Source organism: Vidua macroura, chromosome 6 (assembly GCF_024509145.1).
Source record: "Vidua macroura isolate BioBank_ID:100142 chromosome 6, ASM2450914v1, whole genome shotgun sequence".
Taxonomy (NCBI): Eukaryota; Metazoa; Chordata; class Aves; order Passeriformes; family Viduidae; genus Vidua; species Vidua macroura.
Window position 1 is genome coordinate 25,459,778 of NC_071576.1, and position 23,184 is coordinate 25,482,961.

Genomic DNA, 23,184 nt, shown 5'->3' on the forward strand with positions numbered 1-23,184 from the left:
TGCTTGATAGTTTTATTTTCAGTATTTATTAATTTAAATTTATTAAGCTCAGTTTGAGTTAATAGGTTTAAATCAGTCCTGCCCTCATGGAGATATGCCATACTCGGAGAAATAAGTATGGAATGGTAGGGAAAACTGAAACAAGAGGCTTGCTGCTGCAGCATTTTTTCCCCCTGTGTTTATGCAGCTTGTATTAAAGGGTTAAAACCTGAATATGCTCCTAACAATTACTTGCTGTGTAGTTGTGGGCTTTCTTTGGCTGCTGTAGTGCTTACCTTGCCTTAGAGCTGGTGAGAATGGGCATTCTCTTGAGTTTAGGAAATGGATGGCAGTGGATAGGAGACTGATCAGTTCAAAGTGTTGCAGTTGTGGGCTGGGTTTTTTTTTTAATAATTTTTTTAAAATCATAAGAGGGAGAAGGGGGAGGGATGTTGTTCAGAAATGTTTGCTAATACTTAAAAGTTTCTGTGGAAGCTTTCCACAGAAAGCTGTCAGTTCAGAGCTGATGTCTCTGTCTAGGTTTATGAGACATTTTTTGTTCCCAGAAAAGAAATGCTCCCAGTAAAGAATGCTAAATTCTGCAAGGAATATGAGCAGCAGAAGAATGCTAAATTCTGCAAGGAATATGAGCAGCAGAAGACTTGGTTGCAGGGTTTAAATTGTACTTGATACCCTTGCATCTGTCCAGTCCCGAGAGGCTGTGAAAGTCTTGACTGGTAGGTTGCACAAACAGTTGTGCTTGTTCACATGAAGAATCCCCATTGACTTGAATGTGAATACATTTTGAGGAGGGGGCACAGTGAGCTGAATAAGTCTGTCTGTGGCAGATGTAATTTAAATAATTTCTGTCCCAAACCTGCTCCCAGCTGTCCATTCCTATCACTCTTTTTCCAGGGTTATTTCCTTCAATAGCATCCCCTCAACAACACAGCTATAATTTTGGGTTTGGATAGAGCAAGTGGGAACAGTCCAGCCCAAATCTCTGCTTATGACAATGGTGTTTGTCTGCTTGTGCTCAGTAAAGTTACAAATTTCCCTTTAAGTTTGCAAGCCTGAGGCCTCACTTACATACGCTGAAGGTGAAATACAGGAGGTACTATTCTGCTTTGGACAGCTGTGCTTAAAATACTCCTGTCTGCTGTATGTGCAGTTCAGATCTGATTGTCCTTGGCTTTAGTGGTGCTCATGGAGCATGAACCAAGTTCCTTAGAACAGGCTGCCTGATTTGGTACTTTCTTTGAAGCTTTTTCAAACTTTAGTGATGCTTTTTCTGAGCTATGTTAGGATATCTTTCTTATGGCCTTTGGGAAAAGGAGTTACTTCTATCTCCCTCCTTGTCTTAGGGGCTGAAATACTCATGCTCCTCATCCATCTTTTCCCCCTGATCAGCCATCCTACCTGACGTTACCATCAGAATAAGATCTGTACAGTATCTGTCAGGGTCTCCAAGCAAAAGTTTTTCACGAAGGCATCAAAATGGATAGGGTGAACAGCTTCATCTTGGATTCAGACTAATCAGGTTGTACCAGACTCTTACAGAAAACAGGCAGTAGGCTTCATTGAGCTTCAAGTGTAGCACCTGTCCTCTAAGCATTTTAACAAGATGCAACAGTGAAAGTCTTGCCTTCTTGGTTGCTCCCATAGATCTTAGCCCTGGCATGTATCCAGATTACTGCAACACCAGCTGCTTTTCCTGATGTGCAAATTCTGCCCCTTTCATTCATGTCAGAGCTGAGTAACTGCCCTAGGCAATTTCTTCTGATTTTTTTTTTGTACGTAACTCTTCAACAGCCATGGGACTGGTCCCTTTGGGCTCCCAACCCAAAGGATTCTCTTGTCCAGGAAACACCAGCATTTCCTCAAAGACAACTTGCTCACCTCCTGGCCACCACAGGCTACAAACATGCAGAAGACCAATTCCTACAGTGACTGCTGGTACTAGAAGCAGCCGTTCCTACCCAAGCAGGATGAGGTCACAAGGAGAAGGCCACTTCAAATGCTGGCTGAAGCCTTCTGTGGTGGTTGCTGTCAAGCTGATACTGGCTGTTCATGTTTAGGCATCAACACCAGTGTAGCTAGGACTTGTATCAAGTGCCTTCACCTGTATTAGGAGGCAGGTGATCACCTTGACTGGCATATCCAGTGTCAAGATTCCTTCCTCCTGGAAGGAAGTCTGATTTCTGGAAGCCTGTAACAATGCTGGAAAGCTTTTGTTGCTTTGGTCTGGCAGCCCACGTGACAGATGTGAGCTAGCCCTCTTTGTGAGGGGTTTGAGCTGGGGCCGGTGCCCCAGCACGCACTCTGGATGGCTCTTTTCTGGAGGGGTGAGGTTTTAAGCACTTAGCACAGAGCACTTAAATATTAGTATTAACAATAAAAAAAAAAAAAGATGATCTTGCATAATCTTAGCAAATATGGGCATTATAAACCAGTATGTAGCACCTGAAAACCAGCCTGAATATATAGTTATAGGGAGGCAGACCCTGAACAGCCCCACTCCACTCACTGCAGTCACCAGCTGCCCCACAAGCAGCTGTCCCTGCATTTGTCACAGTGCAGAAGTGAAGAGCTTCCATGGACACGTGCAGGGAGCAGGTCTCTGGGGACAGCTGACCGTGCCGGAGTCCTACCCAACACCATGTTTGTGGTGCTCTGGTAATCAGGATTTAGGAGATTACACTTGTGGTTTATGAATCATTGATGTAACCACTGAGTTAACCCTTACCCTGCAGCAATCTTGACTCTTTCAAGTTTTATCTGTTTGTATTCAATAAATAACATCTCCCACTGGTCACATTGCCTATTGGTGATCACTGTTGTAACTGATCACAGCGGTTCTAGATAACACTTCTTGAGGCTAGCAAGGACTATTTCTAAGGACTATTTCTACCCTCCAAGAACCTTCTCACTCTAAAGAAGTTGTCAGTGTCCAGATGACTGCAAGAAGTTTTTTGTACAGCATTTGGCTGTAACTCTGAGAGATCTTTCCCTTGCACTGCTAAAGTGCCTTGATCTTCACAACAGTGGCATAGTCTAGTTCCGCAGGGCTGCTCCTGGTGCTTTACCAGGTGATTTTATCCCCTTGCTGCAAGGGGATATTCTGAGATTTCTCAGCCTGCTACCAAGTGATGTATTCTTCCTCCTGCCCTCCATCAGCTACCCACTTCCCTTAATTTGGTGCTTCCTTAGACAGTGCTATTAAAACCTTGCCTTTGAAGTGCTCAGTTGTGTATATGTCCAGTATTAGGCCTGTGTAAAAACTCCTCAGAGAATCTCCAATTACCACCAATAAGAAAGCTTCCCATTTCAGGGCACTCAGGTTTGAAGATGATGTCTGGATGAAGACTGATGCAAAAGGTAAAATAACTTTGTGCTGCAAATCAGAAGAGTTATAAAGACAGGTAAGTAAACTGATTACCTTGTTTCCCAATAGGGATGCTGACATAGCACCATCCCTAAAATACGTTTGTGTATTTGTGGATGTATGTGTATATACTTAGGCAAAATTTGGGATTTTTAACTGCTCTAAGTCACTGACTATTAAAACAATGATTATCATTAATGAATCCTAGAACTTAGAGAATGGCTTGGGTTAGAAGGGACCTGAAAAAATCATCTTGTTCCAACCCTGCTGCCATGGGCAGGGACACCTTCTACTAGACCAGGATGCTCAGAGACCCATCCAACATGGCCTTGAACACTGCCAGGGAACACTGCCACAACTTTTCTGGACAACCTGTTCCAGTGCCTCACTAACCTCACAGTGACGAATTTCTTCCTCTTACGTAACCTAAACCTGCTCTCTGGTAGTGGGAAGCCATTCTCCCTTGTCCTATCACTCCATGCCCTTGTAAATTTAAAGACCCTCTCCAGCTGTCTTGTAGGCTTCCTTGCAGTGCATTAAAATGCACATCAATACAAGCTACACCTGAAACGTTCTTGGGGCAGAAAGCCACAGACTGCATGTGTTTTCCAAAAAGTGCACTGACACCGTAATATATCAGTTACCTGGATTTGTAGTGCTTCTTTCCTGGAAAACTGCTGAGATTAATTTTAAATATATTTTTTAGATGCAACTCAATCTTTAATTTTTTTTTAGGGGTGAAAGAAGGAGAAAAGTATTTCCTGGGTCTCCACAGACAGGGCTTTATCAGCAGCTGCCCTGCGAGTGGCTCTGGGTACGCAGCAGCCGGCCAGGCTGGAGGTGCTCAGCCTACACGATGTCCCACAGCCTTTGCCAGAGGGAGGAGAAGGCAGCAAGCCCCAGCATTCTGCCAGCGCCTCCCTGCTTGCTCACAACGTTTATCCAGCTGTTCAGGTCACTCGCTTTTGATGAGAGAAATGTTTGATTGGGCCAAGTTTCCTACAAGGATGTTACATGACAGCATACTCTCCAAAACGCTGGCCGGTGGCCATGGAAGATCAGCTTTCACTTCTGTCTTCTCTGCTGTTGTTCATCTCTTTCCTTAGATTGATTTCAAAGAACCATGAAAGAAAGGGTCTTTATTTGACTAACATAGAGCTGCTGCAATAGCACTGCGTCACAGCATCATGGTCTGGAGTTATTCTGGTGCTTGTGCTACCTGGTTTAACCATGCCATGTGGAGAGACTGAAAATGGCATGCTTGTCCCACAATTTCCCTGTAACAAGGTTAGAAGGAATCCTCTACAAGGATTACCTTGCTCTGCTAGAATAGCACACAGTCCAACTTCAGATTTGTCAATTTGCTAGCCTTGTCTTACCAATATATTTAGGATTTATATTGATAGTTCCTAGGTTAACAGTCCTATAAGAATGTGTATTATAATCTACGTGCTTTCCAATTTTTCTTCTTCAAGCACCCTATAGATAAAATTAGCTTGGAGAGGAAAGGACTTTGAAGAGACAGGCAGTGCTGTGGCTCAGCTGCTGTGAATTCTGTGTTCAAAGTGGCAGAAATGGGAGCCAGGATGCTAAAATGTTTGGGGTTTGGATGGCAGTTCTGCATTTGACTCTGGGCAGCATGGGGCTTCATAGCTGCTTTTCATGAGCATTCCTGTGCAGATCCCACCATCAGTCACATGCTGGGCTCTGCAGTCCTGGCACAGCTCGTGAGTACTGCTGTCACCAGAGGACACTTCTACACTGACCGACAGGCCCCACGATCCAGCAATGGTTATAAATATTCCTGGGCTTCAGTCGTCCTAAAGCCCATCCTCAACCACCAGAAAGTGATCTCAACTCATGTATTTAGCATGTTAGGCTTAGCTAAAGTTTTATTTTTAGATTGCTGTCTGAAAAAGAACAACTTCGTGGTTTTAAAAGATACTATCAACTTTTTAAGCACCGTATCTTGTGAGGGGGCTTTGAAATGCTTGAACAGGTTTAGATGGTGCATCTTTTGTTTCCATAGTTGTTGCTTTTAAGAGGTTTCTTAGAACCAATCCTTGGGGTCAACCTTCATCAAACAGAATTTCCTTTCATTCAGATGCAATGCTGCAAACTGAGTCCGAGATCGGTCTGGAGCAATTTTAAGAGTATTAAAACTTCAGAACCAAAAGTGACTGTCCTCCTTTTTGTCCGACTTTTACAACTTCCAATCTAAACAGGCCATATGCATTAATCTCTGCCATCTTTGCACTTTAGTCATGGCTTCGTCTATCTCCCGGAGAGTACTTGATCCTTTACTGGTGATTCTTTTTTGTATTTAAAGGATGGCTCCTTAAGTCAGACCTGCAATACCATAGAAGTGCTGATCATGATTAGAAACAGTCCATTTTCCAAGGACCTTATTCCAACATGATGACACAACCCCAGCAGGAAAAGGTTAGTAGCAGAATCAGGCTAAGCCTGGAAGACTTGGGATTAATGCCTGAAGTATCTGTACAATCTGTATACAGTACTGCTTTGCACTTGTCCAAGCACAGAAAAGCAAGGACTCCTTGTCCCACCAGGAACCCTGGCTGTCTCAGGGTGGGGCTTTTCTGTAAAAAAAGAATGTAACAAAGTTGAATCATTATACACGTTATGTGTCAGCCAGGCCCAGCAACTCAAAGGTCTGCACACACATATCCTAAAGGAAAAGAGCTTTCGGAAACCATCACCACCTTTTCCTGGAGGTGCACCAGTTTAAACTGTGCCATCTGCTGAGATGGCTGGCTGTATCCTAACTTTTGGCAGTTGTCCTGCAAACCAGGCTGAGGCTGTTCAAGAAAGGACCCTTTCCAGCTGTCATGCTCGTCTGCTGAGAGGAGTCACTGCTCTGTGGCTCAACAGGTTTTCAGAAACATAAACAAGATGAACTCACTGCTAAGAGAATTGTAGATGTGCACTTCAGTAACACTACTGTTGTCCTTACTCTTTCTTTTTGTAAGATCCATTATATTTAGATACTAAATAGAACAGAATAGAATAGAATAGAATAGAATAGAATAGAATAGAATAGAATAGAATAGAATAGAATTAATGTAATACTGTGAGCAAAGAACCAGCTGTTGAGCCACAACACAGAGTAAGGAAAGAAACCACACTTTTATCTCTGTTCTGATTTTAAAATGAAACAAAAACTTCCACTTCTGTGTTGTGCTAAGTCTACTAAAATCCTAGCATAAGAGGCAGCAGAATTTGACTTTCTAAGCTTGAGGATAGAAACTTGGAGACTGCCAGCATATGGACTATAGCTCATTTTGTAAGACATGGGGAAAGTGTAAAAATTGCTGAGTGCTGTTTATGCGTGTGCATAGCAAAAGCACACTGCAACAGTTGGAGACACATTTTGTAGGGCATACAGGAATCACAAAGGCTATCAGGATAAACAGTAGTTATTTCTTCTAGAGCTACAAATGTGTAAACCCTTGTAAGAGTCAAATATGCGCTAATTATGTAAAGGTAATTTTTATCTGTTTTTATTAATAAGACTGAGTGAAGTTTCCCCGTATTTTAAACTGTAGGGGAATTTTTTGTCCTGTTCTGCCATTATTTTTCATGTTTCTCTCACAGGACAAATTTTTATTTCCTTTTTTTCTGCTGTGTTTAAATACCATCCCTAACATGATGTCATTACAAGACATAACATTTTAATTAAATCTCTCTTTTGCTGTCAATTGACAGGCCCGTGGCTGCCCGGCGTTGTGATTCAGTGACACGTGTGAGTTACCAGCACGGCGGGAGAGGAGGAATTTCACGAAACCTGCCCCGAAAAACTTGTGCCTGCTGCTCCTCGAGCATCCCTGCCGGGCTTATGCTGGTGCCGCTCCCTGCTGCCTCCTTCTGCCCGCTCTTCGGGCATACGGCCATCAGGTCAGCTCGTCCAAGGAACGCGGATGGTTGACGAGCTTTGCAAGCGGGCGGGGGGAAAGGAGCTTTTCCTCAGCCGTGTCCCTGCGCGGGCTGAAAAGGGCCTTCCCCACTTGGCAGAGGAAGAAGCCGCTTAACCCAAGTGAAGCACCACAGCGCTCAGGCCGGCATCGCCGCCCGGAGACCGCGCACGCCGCCTCTCCCAGCGCATCCCCTCGCCGCAGCCAGCGGGGCGGAGGGGAAGCTCCCGGAGCCCCGGGCGGTGTCTGGGCAAGGCGGCGGGAAGGCAGGCAGCGCTCCCACCCCTGGGGCGGCAGCTGGCAGGCCGGGGCTGCGAGGTGGCGGTAGCGGGAGCAGCCGGGCCGTGACTCACCGCAGGAATGTCCTGGCACGGGCGGCCGCGGCTCCCGCTGAAGGTGACGCAACGCGCTCGGCTCGCCCGGCCCCGCCGCGGGCAGAGCCCACCGGGCGTGACCGACTCCGCGGGAGCCAGCGCCTCGCTCGCCCGCAGCCCTGCCCGAGCCACTGCCAGGGGCAGCGAGAGCTCGGAGCCCCAGAGCGAGTTTGGGACCGCACCGGTGGACGAGGCTCCTCAAACCAGAAGTGACCCGTGGAAAAGGGACAGTGGAGTCTGGAGCTGCCCTTATGGGGCTTGCTGGGGATCCGTGCCTCACACTAGCACACGCACACTGGCCCTCGCTTCAGGCTCCTGGAATTAGCTCACAGGGAGGCACCGCAAGTCTTCCTAACTTGCAGCAAAATCGTGCTAGGATCCACAACTTAAGAGTCAAATATATTGTTGGTTTTTTGCTTGTGGGTTTTTTTTGTGGTTGGTTTTGGTGGTGTGGGTGGGTTTGTTTGTTTGTTTGTTTGTTTGTTTGGGGTTTTTTTGTTTGGTTTTTTTGGGGGGGTTGTTTTTTGGGTATTTTTTTAGGAATGTATCTGCAATGTAAAACTCAATGTTAGCATTTCACAGCTTTTCTCTAATACTCTCTTACATTACCAAAAGTGAGACTTTGTCTGGCATTCTTTGCACTCCCACTGAAAATACAGAATTGTTAGAGGGAAACTTGATATTTTGCAGGACAGCAAAGGGGAAAAAGAAGTATCCTGAGCAAGAGATCTCATCAAATGCAATTTCCTATGGATTTCTCTCCCTTGACAGGTTGATTTTTTTAACTGAATGGTATGAAGACTCTTTGTTATTTCAGTGTGCATCTATGCAAATTTCTCTGGTTTCCCTTTATCTCTGCTTAGTCCTCTTGAAGGTAATCTGGCTACACCGTAAGAGCTCCAATGTCCCCTAGCAGAACCAACAGGTTCCTGAATCGGACTGGTAGACATATAGCCCCACTTTCTTCTGTCTCAAATGGATTATTTTATAAAATTTAATTACTTAATTAAGGATCTTAATTACTTTTGTGACCTCTATTCTTCTGTCAGATTTAACTCAAACAAGCTAACAAGTTAAAAAGTCGCTGAGACAAGGACTAGCCCAAGTGAGAGAGGGATGCCTGAGGAGGCCAAGCAGAGGCCTGGCTTCCATGGGAAATGAGGCTGAAATGGCTCAGTGAGGATGACAGAAAAGCAAATAGGATGCACAGCAAGGAAGGACTGTGATACTAAAGAGCTTCAATGCATAAGGCAGCTTAGTCGATTATAATAATTTCTCAGTAATGAGCACCCAGGAGCTGAATCCAAACAAAGAGTGCCTCCTGCTTCACAGTGAGTCATTGCTTCCATCCACAGAGGGCGAAGGGAGCCTTGGAGGGCTTCCTCAGAGGCATGTGCTCCACAGAGGGTATCATTCACAAAGCTTTTAGTGCTGCTGCTGCTGGGCTCTGTGAATCATTGGGCTATTTCGGTGGTGCCGGGTGGGATGCAGGTCTTGTGGCATTGGGGTAGTGAAACCTGATGCTTCCCAAGTGCAGTGAGATGCCAAAGTGAGGAACCAGCTTTGTCTGAGTGTGCTTCAGCAATAAGATTTGCTTGGTCATTACTGCTTTTGGCTGGGTACTGGCAATTTCTGTGGCCTCCAAAGTTCACCACTGGCCTCTGTCACAAATTCCTTCTCTTTATCACTGCAGTCACCAGGAGTAAAAAATTAATTTCCTTGAAAATATGAAGCCCTTTTCTGTTTACCTGTGACCTGTTTTTCACCTCTAAGAAATGCTCTCATATTCTAGTAAACTCATTTCTGTGTCAGAGATTTCTGTAAAGTCAGAAAATACTCCTCCTTCAGCTTGTGCTGCTTCTGTACTCTGATGACTGCCAAGTATCAGTCAGTGATCAGCAGCAGCAGCAGCAGCTCTTAGTGCCTGGGTACCTCAAGTATGCACCTTGTGAGATGAAGAGAGTAGCAAGCACTTCTGATTCATTATTCAGTTTCCATGGTGTTAAAAACAGAGGGTGAGTCATGCACAGTTTTGCAGTTGTCATCCCTGGAGCACCTATCCAGCCACGCAACTCTGGAGCTGGTAACTCCACACCTTTCATTTTAGGAGCCTGGGATATGCAGTGCAGAGGCTCCATGTGGCTGGCTGAGGGTGCTCTGCAAGGGCATGAGATTAGGGCACTCACACACAGCAGATTCCTGGTCTTGTGCACATGTTAGAAGAAGCTTGCTGAGCCCATGGCAGCAACTGTGGTCAGTAGCACCAGAGGATGTACTGCACATGGGCACAGCTACATCTGCTTGCCAAATATACAATTATGGTACTCCTTCCTGAGTCCCACATTGCTGGCACTTGCACAGGCAGTAAAAGTAACTGAGTGGCCATCATCTGGAAAAAAAAAAATACTCGAGTCTTTTTGAACAGAGCTCAGTTGCAGCAGGAAGTCCTGAATGTGTGGCTGTAAGGAGCTGAGAGGTAAATATAGCTCTGGATTAGTGATTCCAAGGCTGATGGATCAAATTTTGACTATTGATGATGCAAATCAGCTTTGAATTCTGCATCCAGAGGGCAGGATATACCCAGAGGGCCACGTGTAACTAAAAAAGGTATTGGAAACATTGGAAACATAGTGTCTCAGCTAGCAACACGGTAATGTATAGTAATGAGAATTGGGGGGGGGGGGGGGAATGTCAACATATGAATATACGAATATATATGTATCTAAAACACATAGAGGAATCTAATACACATACACACATGCTGACAAACGCTGGCTTGTCGGTTTCTACCACCCTGCTGGTAGCAGTTCAAGTGTTTGGGGGAGAGAGAGCTGGCTGGTCACAATGCAGTCTGGAGACTCACAGGTACAGCTCCTTGAGGTCCTCAATGTTTAGGATTTCTTGGTTTTCAGACACACCAGTTCAGGGTGCAGTCACAGGACTGAGAATCCTCTTGTCCACTTGGATGGGCTAGAGATAAAATGCTCTGTGTTTGTTGCCCTGTGCCTGAAGCCCTGTACAGCTCAGTATGGAACAGTAAAACACTGCTGGGAAGAGCTGTCCTTCCTTGTTTTCCTGTAAGTCATTTTCTCATCTTTTAATGCACCTTCCGCCCTACGTGCTGTGTCCCGCCCCACTGTCTGAGCAGCTCTGCCAAGACCGCAGAAAGAGCATCTTTGTGCCAGGCCCCTTTGTGCCCAGGGCCTTTCCCTGCCCAGCCCGGGGCAGCCGCGGCAGCAGCACAGATCCTCTTCGGGCGGGGACAAGGCGGCGTGGCACACGGGAGCGGCACGATGCCGCCTGTGCCGACTGCTGGGGCGTCAGCGGGCAGCCTGACAGCGCCCGGCCACGAACCGTGAACAGGGGGCAAACCCCTCAGAGCAGCAGAAAGCGCCTCGGCCAGGGCAGCAGCGCCGGGCGGTGCGGGGCAGGGCGGGCAGCGGCGGCTGGCTCAGAGCAGCCGCGCCGCCATCGTGCCCCGGCCTAACGCTGGTGCTCCGAGCCCAGCGGAGGGGCCGCATCGCCCCCTCAGCAGCCAGCCGGCCGCTGCCGGGGCCCGCTGAAGGAGCCGCCCGGGGCTGCGGGGCCCGGCACAGACACCCGCAGTCCGGCGTCCACGCTGCCTCCGCCGGGCGGGCCGCCGAGCCCCGCCGCCTGCGGGCCCTACCCCGCGGGGGCCGGCCCAGCGCGGCCCGGCGGCGGCACGTGGTGGCGGCGCGGCCCATGTGACCGGCCCTCCCCGGCCGCTGCGGCTCATCCCCCGCCTGGCCGAGTCCCCGCCCGCCTCGCCCCCAGCGCAGCGCAGCGCTCTCTGCGTGCAGCAGCCCCGCACCGCAGGCAGCCGCCGCCGCCCCGGGACCCGGCGCCATGGTAAGGGCGGTGCGGCGCGGACGGGCGGGGAGGGCGGTGCGGGCGGCTGGCGCGGCCCGGCGGAGCCGAGCGAGGCTGAGCAGAGCAGGCCCGGCCCGGCGCGGCCCCGCGGCCTCCGGCGGCCATTTTAGTCTAATTTTAGCCGGGTGCGGGGGGAAGGGGACGCGGGAGCGGCCGCGGGGCAGCTGCTGGGGCTGGGGCCGGGGCCGGAGCCGGAGCCGGTGCCGGGGCCTGGGCCGGCCGGGCGGGCGGCGCAGCGCTCCCTGCGGCACCGCCCGGGCGTGCGAGTACCGACGGTGCGGTGAGGGTCGGTGGGCGCGGAGAGAGGGGTTCCGCACTCCTCCCTCGGAGCCGCCGCCGCGGCCGCCTGCTGCCCAGGCCCGAGGGGCGGCCGGGAGCGGCCGTGTGGGAGCGCTGGGGCCGGGGCGGGGGTGTCGGCGCGCAGGGCCGGAGGGCGCGGGGCGGCGGGGTTCCCTCCGTGCCCGCGAACAAAGCGGGGAGAGGGGCCGGCGGCGCCCCCGGGGACAAAGCCGGCGGCTCCCTGCGAGCCGCGCACCTGCCTTCCCTCCCCGGGCAGCCTGCGCTGGCAGCGCCTGCCTCGGCAGATGTAATTGCTGGAGCGAGAGCAAGGGCGCTGCAGATGGGCTGAGCTCGCTTGCTCACTCGCAGCAGGGTCTGCTAAATTATTTTCATTTTGCCTGGAGCTCCCCGTTTGTCCTGCCGGTGTTTTGTTTCCTTGGTTTAGGCTCTCTCTTTGAGTGGCTTGCGAGCTATATGGGGAGCTGTACAGTTGTAATCGGTATTTTTATATGAACGAAGAGCAGTCAAACAATAGTCCTGCAGCAGTATGAAGTAAAATTCGGGAGTTCTTAAGGCGCGGTGTTGAAGCTGACACAATGCAGAAAACATTTCTGCTGCTTGTAGAGCCTTACCTCACTCAACAAAATGAGAGTCATGACAGTGCTGGATGTGAGCTGATGCTCTAGTGTTTGCTCTACTGAAAAAAAAAAGCCAACAAAAATCTACCCACCAAAACCCCACCCCCTCCTATCCCAACCAAAAATTTCAAACTGCTCTCCTATGTTCTGATCCTACCCCCTCATCGCTCCCTCTTCCCCTCCCCCCAAATAAGCCAAAAGCATGATAAGGTAAAGTAAAACTGTTTGAGTGGTACAGTTGTATGACTAGTTGTATGAAACTGCTATCCAGAACTGCAGCTGAAAATGCTGAGAGCTACAACAAGAAACTACTGAATTCACACCTTTATATCCTCTGCTCCAGTCCTGCAAATATTACTAAATTCATAGTGCGTTCAGGTTGAGTATCGTATTTTTATTCTTACGGGGGCAGGCAGACTTCTTTATCTAGCACTGTGGGCTATCGTATTTTTCTAGTAAGTGTTAATTTTTGCTTTTTAAATCATTCCTTTGATCTCATTTTACAGGCTTCTGGAGTAACAGTGAATGATGAAGTCATAAAGGTTTTTAATGACATGAAAGTAAGGAAATCTTCAACCCCAGAAGAGATTAAAAAAAGAAAGAAAGCTGTTCTCTTCTGCTTAAGTGATGACAAAAAACAAATAATTGTAGAGGAGGCAAAGCAGATACTGGTTGGTGACATTGGTGATACTGTGGAGGACCCCTATACAGCCTTTGTGAAGTTGCTACCTTTGAATGATTGCCGATACGCTTTGTATGATGCCACATACGAGACAAAGGAATCTAAGAAAGAAGATCTGGTATTTATATTCTGGTGTGTGAAAGCAAAGCTTGCTGTTAAAATTGAATATTCTGGAGCTACCAGTGGATGACTTCGTAACTGTTTTGTTGTTGGCTTTTTTCTTTAAAGGGCTCCTGAAAGTGCACCTTTAAAAAGCAAGATGATCTACGCAAGCTCTAAAGATGCCATTAAAAAGAAATTTACAGGTATGGACCTAAAAATGTTTTTCTCGTTAACCACCATGCCATTTAGATGTTGAGGTTCTCACAAGTACATTGTTGTCCATCTGTCTTTCAGGTATTAAACATGAGTGGCAAGTAAATGGTTTGGATGATATTAAGGACCGTTCAACACTTGGAGAGAAATTGGGAGGCAACGTGGTAGTTTCACTTGAAGGAAAACCCTTATAAAAAGACAGACAAGTGCCATCTGGATCTAAGGAGCTTCCATTTCTGCAGCTCGTTCAATTGGAATAGTATTAGTCTCCCCATCCCCTCCCCTCCTCAAAAAATAAGTCCCTTCCCCACCGCCCTGAAGGAGATGTCATTGTTAAGCAGTCTACCAGTGATTGCCATTAGACTGTTTAATCCTGGTAGTTTTATGTAGGATTCAAGGAATGCTTTCACGTCATACTCTTGGCCAAAACTGACGTTGCAGGCATTCCTTGCAACATGTTCAATGAATGTGATAGTTAATGTAAATAGTCTAGCAGACAGCAAAGGGTAAGCTAATCGAATGCCTTGAAAGTATTGTCCACTGGTCGGATGGTAGACTCTCTACAGTATTACTTACAGTTGCACTTGATTGCAGTTCCATGAGGCTCTTGTGCATTCATACACCTCACCTGCCTTGACAAGCCTATTTTTGTGACATGGCAGCACACAACACTATGCATTTAAAGCACTTTTTTGTAATATGTTTGACCCGCCCCCCCCCAAGGAATGCCAATTAAGTTGCTGTAACTGTGTCATCAAATTATTGTAGTACCTCAGTTTCATTCCTATTACATGCATATCTTTATAAATGAAGTAGCTGTTACGATGCCTTTCGTTTTCCATTGAATGTACACTACTGAACAGGAGTAGAAGTTATCTGTTTACCATATGAGTCTTCAAACACTAAAGTTTTGTAAAACATCAGTCATGGTGGCAATTTCTGTATTAAAAAGAGCCTTAAATGGAACATTGTTCTTTGAGATCAAAAACTGGCCACGTTGCAATAAAACTTGTGGCTTATTACAGAACGTTGCCTTGTTTTCATTGGAAAATATAGTTTTTAAGTGTTTAAGCATATTTCAAATAACTTCTGTGGAAAGTATTGTAAAGGTAAACAATCATTAATCTCATCTTGAATAATGCAAGTTTTTAATACTGATTTAGGCACTGCTTTACAATACTTTGTGGCTCTGTTCTGGCCGTTCAATAAAGGACCTGCTCCTAGTTTACCGTAAAGTAAAGAAGCTACCACTACTGGAGACCATTAGTTCCATGAAACACTTGTGTCAGAAACTGAAAAATACAAAGTAATTAACCATGCAGTGTGTTTTGTACCTGAATGTTCTTAAAGTTCTACATGCCAGAGTAAAACCTTGCACGAGTTTTTACAGCTTGCCGTTTTTCTGGGTAAGATGATGTGTAATGACGGTTACATGCAGAGTATGAAGCGGGGAAATAATTTTTGTTTCTTGAGTGTTATAGTTAGACCGACTCAGTACAAGAATTAGCCTAAATGAACTGTTCTCCTTGTTAGCTTCTATGTAAATAGAACTGGAAAGTGTTTGCCACTACTGAGGCTTGCATAGGGGACGTGTTTTGGCTGGGAGCCAAATTATGCTCTCCTTATAGAGAATTTGATCTGCTCTGTGTGAGCAATCCTCCGTTAGCCAGAGCTATTTATGGCAAACACATGCTTTTGTATCTTGTCATCGTTATCCACAAATGGCAAAACTGGACATGATTCTCCTGGTATGCATAAAGGAGCGCTGTTAGGCAGCCACTGGCAGCTGAACTGTACATGCTGCTAGAAGGAATGCTCTTTTATCATTACCTTATTTTAAAAAGTGGTAGAGTAGAACTGTGGAGCTTTTAAATGCAGGCTCTTTATGTTCAGTCCATTTTCAACAAGGAAGCAGATACTAATCCAAATACTTTCTCTTTTTTTTCTCCCCCAATAGTTTAAGCAACCTAGTGGTACTGTGTTTAGGCTTTCTTGTCCTGTAGAACTTTAAGACTTCATTTCAGGCTTCTGGCTATCCCTATGACTTGCACACTCCATTGTGTTTGCTGTTCTATGTAGACTAAACTTTACTAGAATTTAAGTAAAAAGGCATGATGACCACTGACTTACTAAGTGTATTAATGAGTCTTGGTTTTGTTCTACAAAACTCTCCTTTCAGGTACCTTTTAATATTGCAAAGTAACTGATGGTATGCATGTTGTCTAGATGAAAAAAAAAAAAAAAACCACAACTTTTTATTCCTCAAAACAGTCTATTTCTGATCATTCATGTTGTATGCAAAGCCCAGTTTAGTGTAAAGATACTTGTGCTTTATGTTTAACTTGAGTTCAGTACAGTAAAATGAAATTATCTTTTAACTGATTTTTCACAAGGAATAAATTGTTTCTTTAGAAAAAGCCAAAATGGAAAATATTAAATTTTAATAAACCATTTGAATTTTCATTTTAGACAGTAAACTTTTTTTAAGGAGTATAGTGTTTAAATTTATTGTTTGTCTCTGCTGCAGTCTGGAAAAATGTCTGTGGCTTCTTAGTTGAATATTATAGGTTCCTTTTTTTTTTTTTTTTTTTAAACTAGCTTAGATGTATATTCACTCAGTCCAACTAGCTATGAAATTGAAGCACAAACTGTCTTTATGTAAGATTCCTACCAAATTAAAGTTTTGGATCCAAAAGGATCAGCCTGCCTTCAGTTTGTTCTTGAAATGAATGACTGACTGATATGAGGTCCAATTCAGATGGCTTGCTTTTAAAAAAAACAAAAACAAAAAAACAAAAACCTATAAAGTGCTACAGAACTGTTACTGTTTGAATTATAAAACAAATGAGAGACAGCTGGCATCTGTTCCAAAATGGTTTGTCAGCTGTTGTTTTCTGTCATTATGCAAAATGGTGAGGGCCTCATTGTGATCGAGGAGTGGAGGAGAATCCTCTCAAGTTGAGTATCTTCTGTGTATCTCTGTGTAGACGTGACTTTTGGATATCTTGGCTTCAGTTATTTTATTGATAAAGAAATGTTAAATAAATTTTTCATGAGAGTAGCTTGTGCAGAAATGGCATTTTTCTTCTAAAAAATTTCAAAGCCAACAGTTTTGTTTGATTTGGTAAATCCTGGAAGAGGTATAGATAGACGGGTTTGATTTCTCTGAAAAGGGAAATCAATCCAAGACTAGAGTGTGTAGAGGTTTATGCTTGTGGCGATTTTAGAAGTGCAAAGCTTAAATTTATATGGACTTGAGTGTGAAAAGCACTCCCCATCAGATCATGAAGGGGAGTTTTGAGTATACTCCATTAAACCCAAAGTGTTTTGCTAAGTGGAAGACTTTTCCTTCTCTGCCATTCCCTCAGAACAAGTGATGGAATACAGCAATTGCCACAATTTGTTAAGCTTTACTCTCTTATGCCAATTCCAGTATAAACCAAATTTTCATGTCTGCCTATTTTTTATAAACTTCTGTAAGTCCCCTTTAGTTTGTGGTGGCGAGTTAATGATTGTAGAGTGAAAACACGGCACTAATGGTGGATCAAAGATCATCAATGTAGCACCTGTCTATTGAACTTCTTTGAAATATTTCTGATTTTGAAAACCTGGTATAAATAAAATTAATTTAAATGTCTTCAGTTGTTGAGTTTGTTTGTGTGCTAGACAGCACCTATGCTAATCACTTTGTTGTCTTTGGACTGGGAGCAGCCCAGATACTGTAAGAGAAGCTGTGGAATACCTGGATTTTTTGTAACAGGTTTCATCTGCTGCCCATTCAGTTCGACATCCAACTATAGCAAAAGCCAGAACTGGTGGCTCTGGAGGTGGATATAAAGAAATTTTTAGTGGGTTGGTTCTAGATAACCTTTTTCTTTTGTTGGATCCCAGCTCGTGTGTTCAGAAAAATAGATGGCTTTTATATAGCAAATGTAAAAAAATATGTTTACACTGGCGAGTCATTTCTAATACAGGGAAGGAGGTGAACTGGTGTAGTGTGAAAAAACTGGCTCCATGAAGAAAGATCAAAATATTGTTTTGGTATCAGTGACTTCTCTCTTGTTAATACAAGATTTCTTTGATCTGGAAGAGTTAATTTTGTAAACAAAGCTGTGAAGAAACAGCTTCATTGGATTCTCTGGAGAAGGCAGACTTTAACAATGTGCACTAAAAAACCCTTTACTGTTTCTCTAACATAAGCCTTCTCTATGACTGTGGGGAACATAGACAAGAATGTGCATTAAAAAAGAATGAAAGGTCTCTGAAGTTTTTAAATAAAAATTACTGTTTAGTTTAAAAATGTTCTGTTTTGATGAAATTCTTATCCAGTGCTTGACCCTACTGAATTTGGACATTTTCCTGCCTCACCTCCCATGCTGTTGAATCTGCAATATTCCCCATACATCTTACTCTTTCTTGCATTATTTACCTATGCATTCTACTAGTAACCTCTGAAAAATAAATACAGCAGTAAAAATTAAATATTTTCATAGGAAGTTCAAACAGGTGACATAATTTCTGTTCATTTAGTGATTTCATAGAATTGTCTTTTTACATTGTAAAGCTTAGAGAAAAAAATGTGCTAATTGGAGGTACTGAAAGTAATTTTGACATTCCTAAGATTCTGTGATTGTCTTTTTAATAACTCATTGTAGGTTAATGTTCCTGTTGTCAGCTTTGCTTCATAGTTATTTAGAAAACTAATGATTGGAAAAGAAACTTGAAGGTGCTGCTGATTATTTTTAGAAGTTTCTAAATGTCAATTTGGACTATAAAATAATATACAAACTTCAATTTCCCACTGCTCGCCTCATTTTTATTCTTGTGTGTACAGGCTTAGAAACATATGTGTAATCATGCCTCTCCTCTTCCACCTCTTTATTTTTAAAAACAGCTGTGTCACTGCAAATCCCTACCATCTGCCTACTGTCTTCTATAAAGGTTTACAGACAATCTCCACTTGTACCTTTCAGTATCTATTTTCCCCCTCTCTTGTTTGTGATTGTAGGAGTTTGGTTTAGAAAAACTAACTGCTGTAATATTGTGCTCCTCGAAACTTTTTCTATTATGCAGAAAGTTAAAAGCATCAGTTAATCTCTGGTAAGCACAGCTGCAGGGTGTACATTGGCTTGGAAAAAGAGATGTGATTTTGAGAACAGTTTAGAGAGCCTTATTTGTGTCTGCTTCCTCGTAGTGGCAGCACTGCTTTCATCTGTGACCTTCCATTAAAGCTGATGTGAGAGCTAAGCTTTTCATCCATTTTGGCTGTTTCAACAGAAAATGGAATGTGCTTGCAGCAAACAAGGTGCAGAGAAGCAGAGGAGGTTTAGAGGCAGCAGTTTTTCATAGAGACCTGTACATCTGGTGGGGAAGAAAGGGTTACAGCAGAGGATTTGTTTCCTTTTAATTTCAGTAGGAGCATGCAGCTGTAATGACTGGGCTTATATTATCTTTTGCTCTCCCTGAACATACTGATTCCACAGTCTCAACTGTCTCAATGCTTTCATGCAGTGAAATGTGAACACACAGCTCTTTATCAGTGAAATGTGGTTTACTCCTACAAAAGTGAAGCCTTGCTACAACAGTGCTCTTGGTTAGCCATGTCATATGGAGAGATGTACCTAAGCTGCATTTGAACAATCCTTTAAAAATGTGTGGGGTTTGATTACACTAAATACAGTAATTATGCTATTACACGGGCACTGAGGATGAATGAGTGTAGTTCTTAATTAGGTGACTGCAAGTGACAAATATAATTCATGGTCATATTTTTGAATCTTAGCCCTGTTATTTAAGCATGACTTAAAGATTAAACACTTCCCAGTCCACAGAATTCATTGCCTGCATAAATTCTTTTAAGCAGCAGTGGCATAATTTTAGCTCTTCACTGAATATACTGATGCACAATGTGTCACCTGAGGGTTTTTAGTCGTCTGCTTGACAAATTCCTTTTGTAGTGCTGCATTATTTCTCTGCATCTGCACTTCAAATTCAGTTCCCAGAACTCTCCTTCCAAGTAACCAGAATTCCTAAACAATATTTATTCTGTGTGACTAAAGTAGAAAGGCATCTTGTAGAACACCCATAGGAAACAAATGCATGGTATTAGCCTGTGTGGCCACTGAACATGTTTGGCCCTGCGTGCCATCTCTGACTGTTGGGTTATTCTGATGAAAGGTCAGCTCATTCAGGTTTGTGTGGAATAGCCCAACACAGAACATTTGTGGAAACAGGAAATAATGTTTTAATTTTGCTCAGATAAAGACTTTGCAAGCTGCGTGTGATAACAATTTTTAAATTTTTTATTTTTACCTGTCCTGACAAAAACACCTGCCTTTGATTCTAGCCAGTTTTATCGATTTAGTTCGACAGGTGCACTGGTTGGAAGTATCTTCAGGACAAGCTATATTTAGATATATAACCTTTTGATAATTCTGGCAGATGCTTTGATCTCATTATTTTAATTCACTCACTTCAACTCCATTACAATTTTAACTGCCTAGTGTTCAGCACTGCCAAAGCAATCTCGCAACACAGCTTGAGGAGCATTTAAAAGTAGCCATCATCAAAATTAGTAATAATAGAAATCAATTTTATTTATTTCTTTTATTGAGCTCAGTTTTGCAAGGACAATGACAACTCTCTTAAAGTTAGGTGGTCTTCCAGGGAGTTCCTGACTGAACACCTGGTATAGATCTGTGTGATAAGGTGGAAGAAGTGTTGGAGCATTCATATCAGAGCAGTTTGCTTTGCTTTCTTGCATAGCTGGATGCATTTCCTCTCCTGGAAGATGTTGAGGTCACTGTGGTATCAATATTTAAAGTATTTCACCTTCTGTTTCTGAATAGAATGGACAGGCTGCAATTACAGCTTAGGATAATACAGTCAAGGATCTCAGCTATGAATTTCATTTTTTTCCTGATTACCAGAAGGGAGAAAAGAATGTGTCTCATCCCACTGTGCAGCATAAGGCCAAAACGCAGCACTGCAATTACATGCAGGCATCATAACTGTTTTCAGCTATTTGTACCTGTTTGTAGCTATTGTACCTGCAGGTACAAAATGTGATCTTGTCAAATGAGTTGTGCATGGTCTTGGAAAACTCCAGGAAAGAATTGTGGTAAGAGAAAATACAAAGTTGAGATACTTGTAGTAATTGCTTTGTGCACACCAGATTCAAGAAACATGTGGCTGTCTCTGTGTTCATCTGCAGTTATTTTGTGCACAAAGTAATAATGACGCATAAATATATATTTAACACTAATAGTAATTCAGAATCTTATGTTAATTTAACAGCTATCTTCTATGGAAGACAGTGAGGGTAAGATTTTACCTTGGTGGTGTTTTTGTTGTTGGTTTTCTTTTTTTTTTCTTTTCTTTTTTTTATTTTTCCTAGCAGTGGTGTTAATAACCAGTATTTCTGCTGTAACAGCAAACTATGGAAATGGGAGAAGAGTTATTTCTCTTCACATCAGCATCTTACATTGTGTGCAAATACAGATCCTCTCAGTTTCTTCTTAAAATAGTGCTTGGATCACATTCAGTGGTTAACGGACAAGAATATAGGATTTTTGTAAGTCACATTTTACAGTATTAATGTGAACATGCACATGTTTTTTGAGCTGTGAGAAAAAAACCTTTTAATTACAAAAGGGCATATTTTGGGAGAAAAAATTAATAACTTTTTAAAGCTTATATTTTCCTCTGCTAGCACTTTACTTTTTATTCCTGAAGTTACCCATTAGGATCTGTTCTTTCCTTTTTGTTAGTTTTTTGGTTTTGATGTTCTCACTTTCCCCACACTGCATCATGTTTCAGCTTAATATGGACTGGATAAAACTGTTATTGAAGGAAGAAGGTATTATGTATATGACATATACACTTTCTGTAGGAAAGAGTAAACTGTGTGCTTGACCCAGTTTTATGGAGCTATTTCTTTCTACAGAGATGGGATTCAGTCAAGGAAGAAGGACAAATGGGTTTGCTGAGAGTATTTAGGAGCACTCAGTGGGAATGAGATTATTACTGTAGTGCTTAATCCTGAAATAATCATACACCATCTCATCAACGTTCCATCAGCATCTGAGAGACATAAATATTCTAGCTACTTTGTGATATTAGTCCAAGATAATTTTCTATTATTATAAACTTTGAACTCTCCAGATAAATATAGAATATTTCAACCTGTGATCAATGTTTTGATTTTTCACAAACATCTGCTGTGTCTTTTAAAAGATGATTTCAAAGTAGTGGAAATGTACTTCTGAAGAAATATATCTTTTATTTTGTCTGAAAACTAAAGTGAAGCTTATAGAAGCAACCACTTCCCTTAATCATTTTTGGGGAATTCCTATAATGTTATTAGGCTTGATTTTCCATCTGTTGGGCAGGTATGAAAGAATGCACAGAAAGGCTGTTATGGTAACATAGTATCTGTTATCACCGACTTCAAATTCATTTTGTGGTAGTGAAGTTACAAGTCATGGTGTATGCAAAGGGAATAAAAAATATTCTCAGATTAGAATTTGTCATTTTCATAGACAGTAACATTTAGTTCCCTTTGAACAGGTGTAAGTGTCCTGCTGTGTCTGTGTTTCCCTGAAGATGAAAATGACAAACCCAAGCCTTTCCCTGCCTTTGATTTTCTCTGTGTCCTATCTCCTCCAAAGCATTTTCCCCTTCCTCCAAAGCCTTATCCCTGAGATATTGCTCACCTGCTTCCACTAATCCTCTTATTTACCTCACTTACCTCAGTTTCACTACCTTTCATTACTTTTTAGCTCCCTGCTAGTTCTGATTTTCCTCTGGTCCTGTTCCTTCATATTAGAAGTGTCCTTTAGTCTTCCTCATAAACAGAGAGCAAACAAGGAAAAAAAATCCCCACAAACCAAACCTCTTTTGATCTACTTACTGTTTTATTTTAAAAAAATATGAATGCTTATGAAGAAATTATTCAAATAGTAAACCTGACTATCAAAGTTTACTGAAGTGTCAAACAGTTTGAAATAATCTCTTGAGATGTTTGAACAGTTCCATTCTGTCCACAGGGTTTAACTCAGAAATCCAGACTCCACCATTTAGATGGGAAATTGCCATATTGGGTTATTTTATGCTGTCCTCAGTGCCAGAAGCATGAACTCTCCTTTTTTTGCAATCATTAAAGCATCTGATTTGAGCTGTTAACTTCCATGAAAGTGGTTAAGTACTTATAGTGTGAGGAAATGCTACAGATGCATGAATTTATGATATATTGAAAACTGAAGCTGTAGAAATAGTGTGAAATAAACTGTGCATCAACACAGAAGCTCGAAGTTAATTGCACAGCTTACTGGTTCATTGCCAAATGCACTGGTTCCTAGTAAAATCAAGAAAATCTCAATATTATAAAATGCATAGAAAACTGCTACAAGAATTAGAGGCCATATTACAATATTGCATGCTAAAAGAGATTCAATAAATCTTGAAGTAACCTTTTGTATAATCAGAAATTATGTTAATACAATACCTTTTAAGTGTTTTCATCTGCTTCCTTTTTTGGAACCTTGTATTAGGCTTATTCATCTCCTTGGGCTTTTCTCTGCAGTCAGAAGCACTAGAAATTGACAGCATTGCATTAAGGATATATGTCCTTTTCCTGATTTTAAAAAGAAAAGAAAAAAAAAATCTGATGAAGAGATATATGAAGTAGAGCCATCTGAGGGTGCTATTT

The 23,184-nt window shown here is 43.2% G+C and overlaps 1 protein-coding gene across 2 annotated transcripts; it reads left to right on the plus strand.

Annotated features, from left to right (window-relative positions):
- Positions 1-11,408: 11,408 nt before the first annotated feature.
- Positions 11,409-17,112, plus strand: CFL2 (cofilin 2). 2 transcript variants are annotated; one of them, XM_053980923.1, is made up of 4 exons: positions 11,409-11,540; positions 12,985-13,292; positions 13,389-13,465; positions 13,557-17,112. In XM_053980923.1, exons 1-4 carry the CDS (start codon positions 11,538-11,540, stop codon positions 13,667-13,669), a joined length of 501 nt encoding a protein of 166 aa, XP_053836898.1. In that variant the 5' UTR covers positions 11,409-11,537; the 3' UTR covers positions 13,670-17,112. The 2 variants fall into 2 exon arrangements, with proteins under 2 accessions (XP_053836898.1, XP_053836899.1); XM_053980924.1 differs by lacking the exon at positions 11,409-11,540 and adding an exon at positions 11,817-11,836.
- The last annotated feature ends 6,072 nt before the right edge of the window (positions 17,113-23,184 follow it).